Raw genomic sequence first — 16,667 nt, 5'->3', positions numbered from 1 at the left:
AAATCCAGCACTATATCATAAAAAGTTGGGAAAAGTATACATCAGTTCAGTAGCTTTCATTTCTTTTCTATTTTCACCCATTTTCTTTATTTTTTTATATTCTCACCCAATAGCTTCGGCCCCTTTATTATTTTCACCTTAAGTTACATTTTCCATTAAATGTACTAAATTGGTGTGCCATATCCGCAAAAATTAGACCGGTTGCATCAAATTTATTGAATCAAAACAATCAAATGAACCGACAAGGGTAGTGATGAAAACCAAGCCAACGTTCCATCCTCTTATTTCTTCTACATACATAGCTCGTTGATCTCCATACTCTCTTCTCTTGGTTCTTCTTTCTTCATTATTTTTCTAATTCTTTTCCCTGCATCTATTATCTCCTCATGTATCTGCTCTATTCTGAGAAAACATGGGGCGAATTAGGGTTTTAAAGACAAATTTGACAGTAATTTCAAGGCCAAAATCTGCCTCTACAATTTATATTTGTGCAATTACATCAAAATTAAGTTGTTGGCTTTGTCCAATCGTGGTTGGTGCAATATGTTCACGAATATGTTGTGAGTCCTCAACAACTATCATGTAATAACCTATGAATATCAGTACTCCCCAAAATGTAATTTCATCAGGAAATCCTTTAATTTTGAATGGAGCAAAGAGAGAGAGATTAAACATCAAAACCTACCTTCCTGGCCTTCAAGTATTCCCCACTCACTAAGGTGAAAATTGAAGATAAAGTATGTGGAGCTGCAGTCATCGAAGCCAGAACAATTCTCATCTCAGTCGCTTAGTACGGAAGAAGGAAGGAAGATGACTTAATTTCTCAAGAGCAAAGTAATTGCAAAAAAACCTAATTAGAGCTATGAACAAAACCGGTTTTATAAATCGAGCTCACTTTAATTCAAATAGAGAATTAAATTGCCATGCGATGATTTATTTAAGCATGATCCCATAATTTTTTACGGCTCAGCTCAAGTTACTAGAAAAAGTTATGGAAGGATAAAAACAAAAAAAATTATCAAGTTAAAATAGAAAAACGGTCGAAGGTATTGGGTGAGAATAGAAAAATAAACAATAAAGAAAATGGGTGAAAATAGAAAAGCAAAGAAAGGCCGCGGGTGATATGTATATTTTTCCATAAAAAGTTCATTTTCTGTTGACCGCCCAACAAGTAGTGGATCTATGAACTGACATGTTACAGATGGAAACCTTAAGCATCGGAGACGGAAAATCAGTCAGACCACAATATCGTTGATATTCAGTACGTATGACTCCCTGCCGGTAACAAGATTCTTGAGACCATCTTTTAGTTCAGGCACACCCTCCTCCAAAACCGCACAAACCGGATAGACTGGAACAACTCCCTTCACCCTCCTCTTTAGTTCCTCGTATGCTTCCTCAGCACCATCTTCGTCGATCTTATTGGCCACGATCAATGAAGGACGAGAAGAAAGCCCCTCTTGATGGTGTTCGAGCTCAAGGATCAGGTCCCTGAGCTGCTCCCACGGGGGACTCCCTTTCCTACCACCCAACCCCGAGGCCAAGTCTACCACGAAGGCGAGAACTTTGGTCCGCTCGATGTGGCGGAGGAACGTGTGGCCTAGCCCACGGTTCTCGTGGGCCCCCTTTATCAGGCCCGGGATATCTGCCACTGTTATGGAGAAGTCGTCAAAGTTCACGTTACCTAAGTTGGGCCTGAGGGTCGTGAAGGCGTAGTGCCCCACTGATGGTTTAGCCCTTGAGATGGCGCCTAAGAGGGTGCTCTTGCCTGCATTTGGCATCCCGACAAGGCCCACATCAGCGATGCTCTTGAGCTCTAATATGACGACTGATTCGGAACAAGGGCAACCTGTGCTGGAGGAAGCTTCATCATCATGATCATCAGAATCATGTGCATCGTCATCGTTCATCTTCTCATGTTTCGAAGGCTTCAGGTCCTTTGACAATTTCCCCAAAGAAACGTTACCCAGGCCACCTTCTCCTCCTCGAGCAATGACAACTCGCTGACCCTTTTCCTTCAATTCCGCAACGTTGTACAGTATCTGCTCTTCTTCCTCAATCTCCCCTTCCAGTTGGGACTCAGTGGAATGAGCTGAACATGAGAGGGCGTCATTTCTATTGTCTTGAATGAACTGCTGCTTCATGCTTGTTTTGTCCTCAGAACTTCTTTTCCCAGGATAAGAAGAGCAAGTATTCTTATGCTGTGATTCAGCTTCTTCAGAAGATTCATGGTCTTCTGAAGGAGATTGGTAATCAGATTCAGAGGGGCGCGTGTCAAGTGAACCAGGAAGATCCCACGGATCAGGATCTGCGAGAGGGTCCTTTTCAACCAGACGGGGGATTTCCCCCTTCAAGAGATGAATAACAGTTCCAACGGGAACATGGACGACCTATAAAATCAGAAAGAGTTCCTCACTGACACTTCCAATTTCAATTAGTTGGTCAAGGAAAAGACAACGAGATAATTCTTCAGATTTATTTTTCCGTGAACGCCCAAAAAGGAGAAACCTTATCTGCTCCGCGAGTCCCAATCTTGTTCTTTGAAGTTCCATGTCCACCTCTACCTGCATTCTGCAATAACAAAGAGAAAAGCCACTCAAATTCTCCATTCTACAGAAAGAATATGTGTAATTATTGTAAAGAAATAGCTTTAAGGAGAAAGGAATCACTAACAGCATGATGCTGCAAACCACTGAAGTCCCAAACTGCTGGAGAACATTCTAAAATGACATCGCCACCTTTTCCACCGTTTCCCCCTGTACCATAATATACCGACAATACAAACAACGATGTAAATGGAGCATTTTTAATCGGTCATATTGAATAGACGAGTGATGATCACATAAACAATAATTCTAGCAGTCATGCTAGACTGAGAAAAAATTAAAAGAGAATTATCTGGTCCCCTAGAGGGCCCGTTACTGGCTGTTGGGACTGTAGGATCATCACTTTGGGGTAAGCCCCATGTTGATTCACTGGCCCCAAGGGGGCCAGGCACAGACCGGGTGAGGGACCGGATATATTCCCACAGAACAAGCAAATCAAATATGATTGCAAAAGGGTTCTACCATCAGGTCTTCCACGACGGTCACCTCGGCTCCGTCGAACGCTGAAACAGCCATTGCCACCATCACCTCCTTTAGCAAAGAGCTTCAACCTATCTATCATTCTCCTCTCCTTTCCATCCAGAAATGACAAAATCTCAGAAAGCAAATTAAAATATATGATATATACCAGAAGAGGAATAAAAAAACAATGATAGGGTCCAAAAATCACCGGTCCTCAAGACTTACAAGTATAACATTCAGATGCAACTCCTTGTTATAAACCTCACAGAAGTACCAATAATAAAAAACCCCTGATTCTTAAATTCTGGAGGACCTAAGCAAGCTGAATGAAGCTATCTGAACAATATGATAATTATTTTTCAAGTACAGGATTCTCATTCATGATGAGTCCAACTTCTGTTTTGACCTAAATAAGAAGGATATCACCCAGCCACAAAACAATCCTCCGAGGACTATGCGACCTATAAGAATCATTGGTTTTACTGAGGGGGGGAAGTTGAGGAGATGTTACCTGCAAAGGAGCAAGCTTCGCCTTCTTTTGAGGAGAGTCTATATAAGAGCAAAAGGACTGTGACAGCCATGGAGCCTCTATAGCTGTCCTCAACGTCTCTAAGGGCCGTAGGGACCTTATGCGGCATGCCCACATGAGGTTCCTTCAAACTACCTCACTAAAACTCAGGTCCACTAAAACTTAGGCAGATGCCCATGCACTCTGTGATACAGCAATGATGCTCTTTTTAAGCTTTCCTTTCCAAAGGAGCATGAACGGCGGACAAAAAGCCACCTGGAAACAAATATAGCTCCATAATGCATTTTGTGCTCCATATATCAAGATCCATGTAAGCTTTTCTCACCAATATACCAGACAATTTTCATCACATAAAGAGAAGTAATTACCGCCAACCACCGTCAGATTATCCACGAGGGTAACTCAAGCTCAGCTTCACTTTTAACTACACAGTATATCAGAAATCTCACACAGAGGATTCACTTCATCTATTTGGAGATTCCGGGTTTGTTGCGTGGTCCATTAGCTGCTTTCTGGTTCATTGTAGGAAGAAAAAGGTTGAATTTTTCTTTCACCAAAATGAGTAGCATACCGTTCCATACGAAAACCGTACAAAGTATACATTTCGTTATCTAAATTGAAATGCTGCTGTGCCCACATTACCATTACGCATACACGGACTGCCAAATAACCGAATAAGAGTTCTACTGGCAGAATCATTTCGTCGAATAGCTGAGGTGCATAAGCAAGCAGAAACAACGAGCAACAGAGCACCACCGACGACCAGACTGAAAGGAACATTGCCAGCAGAAAAGTAAACAGAGAGAAGGCAACAGCTCTGACAGAGAGAGGGCAACAGTTCAGTAAGGGATTAATTACTCCCCTCACCTGCCCAGAGATCAACCAAACCGCACAGACTGAATTGGAGCAGACGAGCGACCAGAGACACACGTAGAGAGAGAGAGAGAGAGAGAGAGAGAGAGAGAGAGGAGACAGAGATCAAACGCGAGAAGAGGGGGGGGAATGAAATGGGCCCGAGTCCAATTATTTCCTGACCCACAAGGCCCAACTTTGATTGTTCATGAAATAGGCCCAGGCCCAATTCTTGCTAGCAATCTCGGTTCCGAAAATTTTTCGACGAGACCGTATAAAGGAATATCTTTGCCCTTGTGCTCTAGGATCATACCTTATATGTACATGGAAGCTACAGCGTTAAAGAATCGCTTCTTGTATTGGTATTTCATTGGATTGATTTTTTCCGAGTAAAAACAACATTGATCTAGAAAATATATAGACACAAAAAATGGTTCTTTAAAGGAATCGAATAACTTTTCGATATATATATATATATATATATATATATTGATTGAATCTAGAAAATCAAGAGCTTAGATTACCTCCAGTTGTAGTCTCTCATGGCCACGTGGCATAAAAGAGAGACGCGCGACAGATGCTGTTACTGGAACACGTCTCTCAAATGAGAAATCAACAGGCAACTGCCGCGTGGCAGCCTCTGCCCCATGCTTTAGATTTTGCTGCTTTTTTCTGTTATTTTTAAAATTCAAATTGTGAGATCCACTTTAAATACTTAAAAATAGAGACTATGGCCGGAATAGTAAGTCTTTTTTTTTTTTATTGAGTAAGTGTTTGAATAATGTGGCAATTATGTGAAAATGATGAACTGAAATAGTCTTATAATGAATATGAGCCCAGACTAAAAGCTCCAGGCCAACCACAGCCCGAAGCCCAGCACAGCTCGGTCGGTCTGTCCATGATCAAGTCTATTTGTTGTTTGCATGCAGCAGTGACTTGTGGTGTCTCTTCTTTGTATAGTTTCATGATCATCTAATAAGCAGTTTCATGATTGAGAAAGATGTCATGGAAAGCCCAGCTAACGTTTTCTCGACTCTCGTCTTTCGTCTATCCTAGAAGTGTATCAACAACATCGGCCCCGACTTGGTCCTCGCCTCACTGGATCCACCAACCGAGTTGACGTACTCTAGATCCAATCTCTCCCTCCTTATCTAGACGAGTTTTTCACTACCGATGTTCCGACTCCGAAATCATCTCCGCCCCGCAAAGTTTCTCTGAAAGCGCCAGACAAGACAATGCAAGGCGCAGATGGGGACTGTAGAAGATCTAAGTGCAGAGATCCCATGTCGCACCGGTTGGTAGAAAACAGCAACCATGCACAGTTGTCTCAGCTCACTGCCCACCAAACATGCCCCAAGTCTCCCATTTCCTAAGGGCGCTCTTCGATCTATTTGTAAAATACTGTGTCCTCACTAACTACTAAACACAGCCTGTCCTATAATCCTTCCCTCGTGCAACCATGGTTGACCCAAACTACCCGACAAAACAAAAACATCTATATCATAACAACTCTCCCATTGCCTCTCTTTGTCGGGTGGAGAAATTTTTCGGTGATCCTATTTCAGTCACGCGTCCGGAAAGAGAATCAGTAAGAAAAGTGAATTACATAGATCGCATAAGTTCATGGGTAGCGAATTCTGAATTTGTAAAATGAAAAATTTATTATTAATTTTCTATTATTACATGATTATGAGAAATGATCATTTAAGATTTTCTTCGGATCGATTTGTAGCTCTCCAATTGGAAGCTTCCCCCGTGGCTTCATCCGGTTCCCCTTCACTGCCCCCGTACACAGCTTCCGTACAATGAAGGATGCTTCATGTTCCTTTCCTAATTAGTATGCATCCATGCTTCTTTGTCTTTGTTTTTGTTTATAGGATAATCCGAGCTGTCTCAACTGTATAGCTTTTATATATAAGCCCATTTTCAACACATCCTCATCAGCATATTACTAGCACGAACCTGAAACCGAAACCAAAACCGAAAACCCCATATCTAAGATCGATCTTCCACGACGACAACGCCATCTTCTTCTTGCCTTATACTTCTAACCGTACAAGATGGCTCACATGAACTTTGAAGCTCTAAGAAACCTCCACGAGAGCGCCAACCACCTCCTCCACTCACCAGTCATTAGACAATCCCTCGTGCACCACGGGAAGTGGACCGACGATGTCTCCGAAGCGTCCCTGAGGATGCTCGACGTCTGCAGCACCTCCAGGGACGTGCTCCTGCTCGTGAAAGACCACATCCAGGACCTTCGAATCACGCTGCGGAGGTCAAACAGCATCGATATTTGCCCCGGCGAAGATAACCCGATCGCGGCGTACAACATGATAAAGAGAAAGTTGAAGAAGGAGACGGTCAAGTGTCTGCGTTCGCTCAAAGGGATGAAGGGTGGATCCGACGGTTTGGATCTTCTACCAGTGGATCACAGGCTCAATGTGGTAGTTGACATGCTAAGGGAAGTTAGGATGACCATTGTAGCAATTGTAGAGTCGACATCGACCCTTGTGTCCGTACCATGGCTCGAGGGGAAATCGACTAGAGGGTCACTGGCTACGAAGCTCATGCGCTCAAGAGGCCCAAGCTTGAGTGACACGTGGGTCGATAGAGCGGCACTGGAGAGTGCTGACACGAGGTTGGAAGCAGTGGAGATAGCCATTGAAGATCTTGAGATCGAGCTCGAATGCATGTTCAGGAGGCTGATTCAGACCAGAGTTTCACTTCTAAATATACTCACCTACTAGGAGCAGCTAGCTAGTACCAAAGCTGCATTGTAGATGTTATATAGAACAATAATTTTGACTATGTATTGGCATTATTTGGTTCAATTTAACCCAACGTTCGATATTAAGTTCACTAAATCTACCTCAGCTTGCGTTGCATTTCATGTTCTTTGCACATGACAATCAATTCCAATCTAGCTATGATTAATTAACAGTACCAACTCTTGAAAACTTTATTTCCCACGTTATATAGCCCAACACCCAACAGAGCATGACATTCATATACCGATTTAGCGTTTGTCCTACTTGCCTCGAGCTCACGTTATTTGGGGATATTATTGGAATTATCGTATATCCCTTTTGTACTAAATTACTAATGGCCTTATCAAATTTAAGCGGTTCGGCGTTTGTTCCGTTTAAGTAAGTTCTCGGATTCGAGTCATTGTAAATGTAGAAAATCTACGTTAAAGAAGTTTTACCCCTTAGTGGGCCGATCTAACTCTATTGGATTAATCGGGACCAATTAGACTTTCAAATATCATGGTTCACATAGAAAAAAATTACTAATTGCTTTCATTTTATTTTATTTTTTTGGGTGAATACTAATAGCTTTCATTTTTAATAAATTTGGTTTCACCATATAATTCCCCCTTTGGTCCTATATTTTAAATATTTTACCTTTGCCTGTTCATTTGTAAAGTTGGGCCTTTTCTTTCTTGGAAAAGTTGGGCCTCGGTTTGTTTTTTGCCAGTTGGGCCTCTCCGGCCATTATATTGATTGGAAATCGATGCATAACTCTGTATGGAGAGATCGTCACCCATGTTCATTACCCCTTTTAATTCTTGATGAATGATTGGATCCCGCCACATTATCAGTTTCACAACGGGCTTATTGTTCATTCATCAACCAAAAAAGAGAAAATATTCATCCTTCTTTAGCACTTGATCTATTTGTAAGATCTTTTAAAAGCATGTCGGATATCGCTTTATAAGGTAAAATATTTACTATTGAGAGACTTAAAATCGATAAGCCGCCTAAAACTTTTTACGCAGTTATAAGTAAAGGCATCCTGTCAAATTTAAAATATTACGGAAGAGACGGAAAAGATATATAAGTTGATGTACCCATCCATTACAGAAATAGATTCATATATCTCTTAATTTAAGTTAAAGAATAAATTTTGTAAGATTTTGTACGTATTGGTTCAACGAATTTTAGATATTCCTCTACATCATTTGTACTCATGGATATATTTGAATATTCCTTTTAAAAAAATTTAAATTCTCTCAATATTTAAATGTTTTTCTAATAATGTGAAAGGTACTTCTAAATTCAACGTACTATATGTCCTATAAATAGAGCATGAGAAATTTCATTTTTCTATACTATTTTTTTCTACTCTCATTTCTCACCTTACCTCAAGCCATTTCTCTCACGATCAATATTCTTGCGTATTTCAAACTTAAGTTTAAATATAAATATTTCTATCATATTTATTAATTCAAATCGTGTGTATAATATATATTTTCTATAATATAATTTTTTTGTAAGGTTTTTTTGACAATAAAATCTCATACAAATCGAATTACTTCTTCTTATCATTACAATTTTGTTTTTCTTAAATTTATTGGATAACTTTTTCTTTCACAACAAAACAATATTATGTTTATTTTACAATATCATTTTTTCTATGATTAGATTGTTACAATTAAAATTTTCATTCCTCTCTCTCTCTCTATATATATATATATAACTTAACTTATTATCTATTTTAAACACATGTGAAAATTATTTTAAAAAATACGGTATAATACGTGAGAGCTCTATTTCCATAATTATCAATTAATGTTTTATTATTTTCTATATTTTATTTTAACAAAATTGTAACATTTAATATTATATTAAAAATTACAAATAAACGTTATAAATTTTAAAGTGAAGCATTAAATTAGTTCACAAATGTATTAAAATTTCTAAAAAAATAATGAAAAAGTTAAATAAACTAGATAATTTCTCAAAACCGTACCACGCGCGGGCTTGAACCTAGTCTATACCCATATATATATATATATATATATATATGTATGTATGTATATGTATGAAATTGAGGACGAGGTAGGCCTCGCCAGATACTACGTGATCTCCAATTGAATGCAATATGATTGAATTATTCTTTGTTATAAAATCTTTTGAAATTATCCAAGAATCAAATTATATTTTTTTATAGATTCTTTGTGTTACATTATAAATAGCACGGACTGAGACGTTCAGCCAACTACACAACCTAAACGTTCAGTCAACTTAAGCACTTTAGATTATCGAGTTTCTTGACCAGCACTAAGGTATTATATGAATTTAGCTATGAAAAAGTTTCTCGTCGAGTTTTATTTTTGTATCTTTTTTTCTTTTTGCTCTTGTTTAATCTGACAAGATTAGTGATATGAGTTCAAAGCTTTTTTTTATTTCAAACCTTTTTTATTTAATTCTTAATTATAATTCTTAATTATGGGTTTGCATTTTCTAATTTGCATTTTTAACTGGTGGAACTATTCCGTGCAATGCACGGAATCCATAAATAATTATTTATAAAATAAGTGGATAGAGAAATAAAGAAACGAAAAATTTACCAAAGATACCCAATACCATTCATGTATGACATTAAATTTAGACTAGGGCTATTTCCACCCATTTTTTGGCTAATCCAGCCCATTTATTGTTCATCTTACCAAAAATACCTCCAAGACATATTAATTTCTCTAATTCATATGTGGATAAAACCCGTTAAATTACTCTCTTAATTCTTATCTCTTCTTTTCTTAACCAATACACAATTTATTTCCATTTATATATTTTTCCTCTCTATTTGAAATATCAAGTTACGAAAAATTATTATAAATTTTTTTAAACTTCGGGCAGTAAATGAGAAAAAAAATATAATCTTACTTTTCACCAAAAAATGTAATCTTACTTTAAAAACTTAAATCCTATTTTTTAGTGTCTCATTACTCATTTAAAGATCTCAATGCCAAAAAGAAAAACCAAAATTTTCATACTCAAACAAAATGATTTTCATGAAAACAAAACACAAGATCATATATAAGTGATGAGTTCATCTTTTTCGAATAACAGATTTACACAGTTGTGCTCATAAAATCATATCTTTTATTTAAATTTTCTTTTTAATTTAGTTAGATAATCTTTTAAACTGTGAAATTATCAAAAAGGTAATATTCATGAATTTCAAATTCTAATAATACTTTGGTATTAAATTAGCTATAGTCTATGAAAAATTAATATTATAAATCATGCTGATAAAGAAAACAACAAAGTAAATGACAAGAAAATAATATCTAGTATATTGTCTGCTCCTGATGATTCATTTGAATATCATCTACATTGAATATTTGGTCAAGGAGCGAGAACATCGTTCCATAAGAAGTACACATTTTCTTAAATATTTATTTTTTGGTATTTTTCAAGTAAAGAAATTACTTTTGTAAATATATATATGCATGCATATATATATATATATATATATATATATTTAGTTGTGTTTTTATTTTTATTTTTGTGCATCAAAATTTTCATAGGACTTACGGGAATAAAATTGTTTCCTTATCATTAATTTATACGGAAATGTGGAACATTTTTTTAATATTATCTTTAAGTGGGTATTATAATGTAAAGTGCGAAAATTTTCAATATGGGAAGTTTATGCAATAATTAAGAAAGGGAAAAAAAAAGAGAAATCAAAGAGTGATTTAAGGGGTTTATCCATATTTAATTAGAGTAATTAATGTACTATGGTAAAAAAAGGGAGTGGATTAGCCAAAACAGGGTGGAAATAGCCCCAACCTAAATTTAAATCTCTATAGTATAAACTACCATAATTATTCATTATCAAATTAAATCTCTCTTACATGCCTCCATAAGAATCGATCCTATATGTATGCATATAATATCTACAGATCTCTTGATAAAATAACAGGATGTCAAGCATGCGTGCATTCTGGTTTCTACCAATTTGTTCATTCAACTCCAGGCTTCACGAGAAAGAGTGAGAAAAGGAACCACTCTGTTGAATAAAATTTACTGGCACACGCTCACTAAGAAAAGTTCAACATTCCGATATCAACACAATCGATCTAGTCATGGGTTCTCGCATATTTCAAGAAATATTTACATGGAAATTAGTCACGAAAGGCTCAATAAAGTATTTGCAACAACAAATTAGTCGACGATTATTTATTAGCCTTTCAATGAACATACATACATATACATATATATATATATATATATAAACTAATCACAGTTCCTTCTCTCATCGAGCTCTCCGTCGAACATTTATCCCGAGAAAATTCCGAGCAACCTTCCATCCAGAAAATGCACAAAGAACCGCGTTAGAGATTGATAGTGATTAATGCTATGTTTTGTCAATGGTGTGAATCGTTTTCATGGTATTAACACAATTTGTTTGACAAAAAGGATTTGTCTTGTGTCGTGCGAGCTCCTTATCTTCATTTGATTTTATTTTACTTGTAGAAAAAAGAAACTTCCATTCATAAAATACTATAGATCAAAAAATAAAATAAATCAGATAAATAACAATTGGGGAAAAAAAAAAAAGAGAGAGTGATCAAAGAGTAGAAATTATTTGGTCCAACAAGCTGGGAGGAAAGGAGCTTCTGCTAAAGTCTTCATGTCTTACTGCTGCAGCTTTGTCAACGATTCGAGAAGGCTGAGAAAAAGGAAATCAGAAATGCGGACCCCACAAGTACGCTCTGCTCTGAAATCATTGTCAGAAATGAATCAAAGCCTCCACCTTAGTGTTATAAAAGAATGGATTATTGACCCCGGCACATGTACATGTCATGTGTAAGTATATATATATATGTATGGAGGAAGAACTTGTCTATGTGATGCTCCCAATATGCTAATCGTGGTTGTTTTAACCTTTAGTGAGTGAGACTTAATTAACTCGACTTTCATTTATAGGATTCATAAGAAAATTTCTTTCTTACGATCAAAAAATCAGTTTGATATACTCCCTTTTTTTCTCGAGTGGCGCATGCGTAAGCGGGTCAAATAAGTATCACCCCGAAACAAGCGTCGTGCTTTGATCAATTGAGCATAATCCAAAACACCCTAAAAGCAAAACACACACGGAGCCACTGCCCATGCCTAATTAAGCTCCATTCGGTTCGAGTCATAGCAGTGGGTGACCTCATCAAGAACAAACTAATAGGTAAGCCAGGTAGTAGATGATAACTAAGTTGATAACTAACTCCGTTTCAAATAGTCACGCGGGGAATAATTCTCGGGCTATTAGCGAATTTGACAAATCATAACCATGGTTGTCGAATGGTGGGAATATATGGGCATCGCATGAGCGTTGTCCATGCAATAAATATATTTGATATTATCAACTTCGACATAGAAAGTCGAGCTGGGATCATGGCTAAAGATCTCCATCAAATTGCGTTGATGTAGTTAATGCTTGCCCCGGCTTCGTTAAAGCACTTTACATCCAATCAATGAAACTTGAGAAGCTCGTGAATCAGTTAAATATTGGTAGTTGAGATTAAGAAGCTCTTTTGGTGAATGCCCTTATCATATATAAGAGAGTATGTATCTCAAAAAACTAGTTATAAGTTGGTTATAATTAGATCTAGTAGTTAAATCTAATCCGTCTCTAACGTATGTGTTCATCTTGTCTATTGGATCATTGACTCGAACCATCGAATCATAATAACCAATGCATAATATTATAGGAAAGTTGTATATGTATGTCTCCGATGGTTAAGTATCGCTAAGGCACTCGGGTTAAGATTTGGTATCTTATCATTGTATTGAACGTGAAGAGAAACCTTACATTAAGGACCAATTAATGCCTATATATATAGATGATAACATTTGGAATGTACTACGTAACAAATATCATGTCAAAAACAGACCGAGAAGAGTTACTCACTGGCGACCATAACTAGCATATACTATATACTTCATGCGGGGTCGAGGTTTACATACAAAGCGAAAACAAAACCAGCATAATTTTTTTTTTCGAAACGACGCAAAAGGGGCACCTTGTACTGACTTAAATATGCATATTAAGGAAGCATTCGTCAAGAAGCTTGTAGTTGTGTCTACATTGCTAAGAAAAAGCAATTATTGCCGGTGGGGTGTGCTCATGTATTGACAGAACTTGTCAAACTCCGATCCTTTCCAAGTCTGGCTAATTCATGCTATAACGGTTTTCTTTTGGCGATCCCATCTCCCCATATAACGCAAAAAGATACGTATATAATTATAATAAATTGTGATAGGCGTTAAAGACGATTTTATTAATTTTTTTTCGTACCACGTATCTGTTCCTCACAAAGTTTTTTTTTTTTACCCTATTTCCTTTTGGTTTGTAGCCCATGCTGCCTACCCAAAAAAAAATTATTAATTTTCGTAAGACCCATAAAACCATCATCATTCATATGTAATTAGAAATGGATCAACTTTTCCAGGTAATATAATTTGATAAAAACCTTCATTAATTAATGTATAGCAATATTAATTAGTCAAAACTTGACCTTCTGGACCTTCTACGAGTGCCGGTCAACAACTGCCGTTGTTGTCCACTGAAGCCATCAATTGTTACAATTCTTTAATTTCCAATTATTAAGGTCCTATTTAATCCTACCATGCAATGCATGCATGACAACTAACAAGGTCAGTGTAAATCAAATCCTCAGGGTAGAAGCGAAGGACACTTCAACTTGTGGCCTCTGAATAGCAAAAGATGATGCCCGAGGTGGTCGAAGTCGAAGACCACGTCACTACTTCGCCTGGAACACGGGAGTTGGAGCAGGAACCGGGATTGGGTACCAGTACTCCGCCTCCGGTGACAGCCCCCCCATCTCAGTTCGACACCCGGCCATCTCTATCGGACAGGCCATTGCTCCTGGCGGTACAGAAGGCGGGACCAAATGGGGGGAACAAGACGCCGAGGGCTCACACTCCGAACTTCTTCACTCCCCTCGGGAGTCCCATAAGGAGGGCCATTCAGATGACGAAGCTCGACGCGCATGATGCCTGGCTTCCCATCACGGAGTCGAGGAACGGGAACGTGTATTATGCTGCCTTCCACACGCTCTGCTCCGGGATCGGGATTCAAGCGCTCGTGCTTCCAGTGGCACTGACCATCCTCGGGTGGTAAGTGACTTTATGCCAATTTAATTAAATTGTAGGCCCCAAAGCCAAATGCTTGAACTTGTCCAGGAAAGTTCTTCGACCGCTAACAGCAGTTGATTGCTGTAGGACGTGGGGAGTCATTAGCTTGTCGATAGCATTCGCATGGCAGCTCTACACGCTCTGGGTGCTTGTCAAGCTTCACGAGTCCACCGTGACTGGGATGCGGTACAGCCGATACATCCACCTGTTCAACGCCGCATTCGGTAGGTCTTATATGTAAAATGTACTCTCGCTTCGCTGATGCCATCTATCGCAGCAGTCTAGCCTAAACAAGGTTTCATAGATGCTAGGGCGCCGTTTCATGAAACCGATGAACATAATAGATAATTCATGCGTGATTACCATTAGTCACATCATCTGCTATTTGCAGGCGAGAAAATGGGGAAGATATTCGCGCTGTTCCCGATTATGTACCTCGCGGGCGGCACATGCGTGGCACTCATCATAGTCGGGGGATCAACCTCAAAGCTCTTCTTCCAGATAGTGTGCGGCGAGGGCTGCACCGCGAAGCCCCTGACCACCGTGGAGTGGTACCTCGTGTTCACTTCTGCAGCTGTCGTGCTGTCTCAGCTTCCAAACCTGAACTCCATAGCTGGGGTCTCCCTGGTCGGTGCTGTCACGGCCGTCGGCTACTGCACCATTATGTGGGTCGTAGCAGTAACCGAAGGCAGGCTCGACGGGGTGTCCTACAACCCGAAGAAGGAGGAGAACAACATGGTTTGGATTTTCAGTGTACTGAATGCTTTCGGCATCATAGCTTTCGCGTTCAGGGGTCACAACCTTATCCTCGAAATCCAGGTACGATCAATTGCTAGTCGAGATAACCATATCAAAAGGCAACCTCTTTTAATTAGGACATGAACTTTGCCATCCAATTTTAAGCCCCCCAACTTGGAGGGGAAAGCAATGAAGAAATCAAAAAGGTAGAAATTTTAGAAGATTTTTTTCTCTTTAAGGAATATAATTCAATTTCTATATTTTTTTTTTTATGGATTATAGGGGACTATGCCATCATATGAGAAGAAGCCATCTCATATTCCAATGTGGAGAGGGGTGAAGGTAGCATACCTCATCATCGCTTTGTGCTTGTATCCCCTTGCCATTGGAGGTTATTGGGCATATGGCCACAAGGTAATTAAAACGACTCTTCTTCAATTCGATCGCTTAAAGTTCGAGAAATGTCCGGATACTTTCAGTCGAAGCTTAAAACTCATCTTCCCACGTGATAATAACGGGAGAAAAGCAAGCTTATCCGAATATTGCCCGCTGAAATAGTACATATAGTAAAATTATGGTTGGGTCGGACGGTCAAGTGGCATTTCAAATGTTAGGCTTGAATGATTTTAAATAGGTTGGCCTTTTGAAAGCCTAGCCCATAACTGATATGATTATTGGTCAAAAGTGCATCTTATCATGTGAAGACGACCAATCGATCAACGATTCCTGTGATATATGGATAGCAACTACGCAGTCGCCCTGAAATTTGTTGTATACTATCTTAATTTTTCGTGGTCTCTTATTTCACCGCGTGATATTGATAGTAGACTCGTCCTGGCTTGCGATGCGTTTATCGGGACTAAGCTAGCATCAAAATTTCACACCTTTCGGGCCATACTGCTCAACTAACTTCCCTTTCTATTCTCCTCCAAAAATTTGAACCGTGAAGATACCACCGAATGGGGGGATGCTGACAGCAATCTACCAGTTCCATGGCCGGGACACGTCACAGGCGATCCTAGGCCTGACCAGCCTCCTCGTCATCGTCAATGCAGTCAGCTCGTTCCAGATCTATGGCATGCCCATGTTCGATGACATGGAGTCTAAGTACACGACCAGGATGCACCGTCCCTGTCCCTGGTGGCTCCGGGCCTTGTTCCGTGTCATGTTCGGGTATGGCTGCTTCTTCGTGGCAGTCGCGATCCCATTCCTGGGCAGCCTTGCGGGGCTGATCGGGGGGATGGCGGTCCCCATCACCTTTGCCTACCCGTCCTTCATGTGGCTTAAGATCAAGAAGCCCAAGAGGCAGAGCTTCATGTGGTACCTCAATTGGGGCCTCGGGATCTCCGGCACAGTTATGAGTGTTCTCCTGATTGCTGCTGGGGTCTATGTCGTGATTGATACCGGGATTGAAGTGAGCTTCTTCAAGCCCCACTAGTTGTAGTCATAGACTGCTATGATAGAGCATCCGCTGTTGTTCCAGACATATGCTATGGTCCAGTTTCAGCAGACATTCACTGTGAAAACTTACTG

The 16,667-nt window shown here is 39.1% G+C and overlaps 3 protein-coding genes across 5 annotated transcripts; 2 read left to right on the top strand and 1 right to left on the bottom strand.

The window, feature by feature from the left end:
* Window positions 1–1,094: 1,094 nt before the first annotated feature.
* On the bottom strand, window positions 1,095–4,603 carry LOC116215132 (probable GTP-binding protein OBGM, mitochondrial). Of its 3 annotated transcripts, XM_031550727.1 has the most exons (8): window positions 4,465–4,592; window positions 4,240–4,364; window positions 3,966–4,109; window positions 3,580–3,852; window positions 3,069–3,177; window positions 2,674–2,756; window positions 2,509–2,571; window positions 1,095–2,390 (listed from the first exon to the last, which is right to left on the bottom strand). In XM_031550727.1, the coding sequence occupies exons 4-8, from the start codon at window positions 3,712–3,714 to the stop codon at window positions 1,236–1,238; spliced, it is 1,545 nt and encodes a 514-aa protein (XP_031406587.1). In that variant the 5' UTR covers window positions 3,715–3,852; window positions 3,966–4,109; window positions 4,240–4,364; window positions 4,465–4,592; the 3' UTR covers window positions 1,095–1,235. The 3 variants fall into 3 exon arrangements, with proteins under 3 accessions (XP_031406587.1, XP_031406588.1, XP_031406586.1); XM_031550728.1 differs by lacking the exon at window positions 4,240–4,364 and having other exon boundaries at window positions 4,465–4,570; XM_031550726.1 differs by lacking the exons at window positions 3,966–4,109; window positions 4,240–4,364 and having other exon boundaries at window positions 4,465–4,603.
* A 1,820-nt stretch (window positions 4,604–6,423) lies between these two features.
* Window positions 6,424–7,255, top strand: LOC116215284. Its single transcript, XM_031550929.1, has one exon. It carries the CDS (start codon window positions 6,510–6,512, stop codon window positions 7,197–7,199), a length of 690 nt encoding a protein of 229 aa, XP_031406789.1. The 5' UTR covers window positions 6,424–6,509; the 3' UTR covers window positions 7,200–7,255.
* Window positions 7,256–13,806: 6,551 nt separating this feature from the next.
* Window positions 13,807–16,643, top strand: LOC116214316 (lysine histidine transporter-like 8). The gene is made up of 5 exons (XM_031549729.1): window positions 13,807–14,378; window positions 14,484–14,620; window positions 14,788–15,215; window positions 15,417–15,548; window positions 16,084–16,643. Exons 1-5 carry the CDS (start codon window positions 13,966–13,968, stop codon window positions 16,570–16,572), a joined length of 1,599 nt encoding a protein of 532 aa, XP_031405589.1. The 5' UTR covers window positions 13,807–13,965; the 3' UTR covers window positions 16,573–16,643.
* The last annotated feature ends 24 nt before the right edge of the window (window positions 16,644–16,667 follow it).

The sequence above is a fragment of the Punica granatum genome, chromosome 7, assembly GCF_007655135.1.
Source record: "Punica granatum isolate Tunisia-2019 chromosome 7, ASM765513v2, whole genome shotgun sequence".
NCBI lineage: Eukaryota > Viridiplantae > Streptophyta > Magnoliopsida > Myrtales > Lythraceae > Punica > Punica granatum.
The sequence above is the reverse complement of the archived record's forward strand: the minus strand, read 5'-3'. Positions and strand labels throughout refer to the sequence as shown.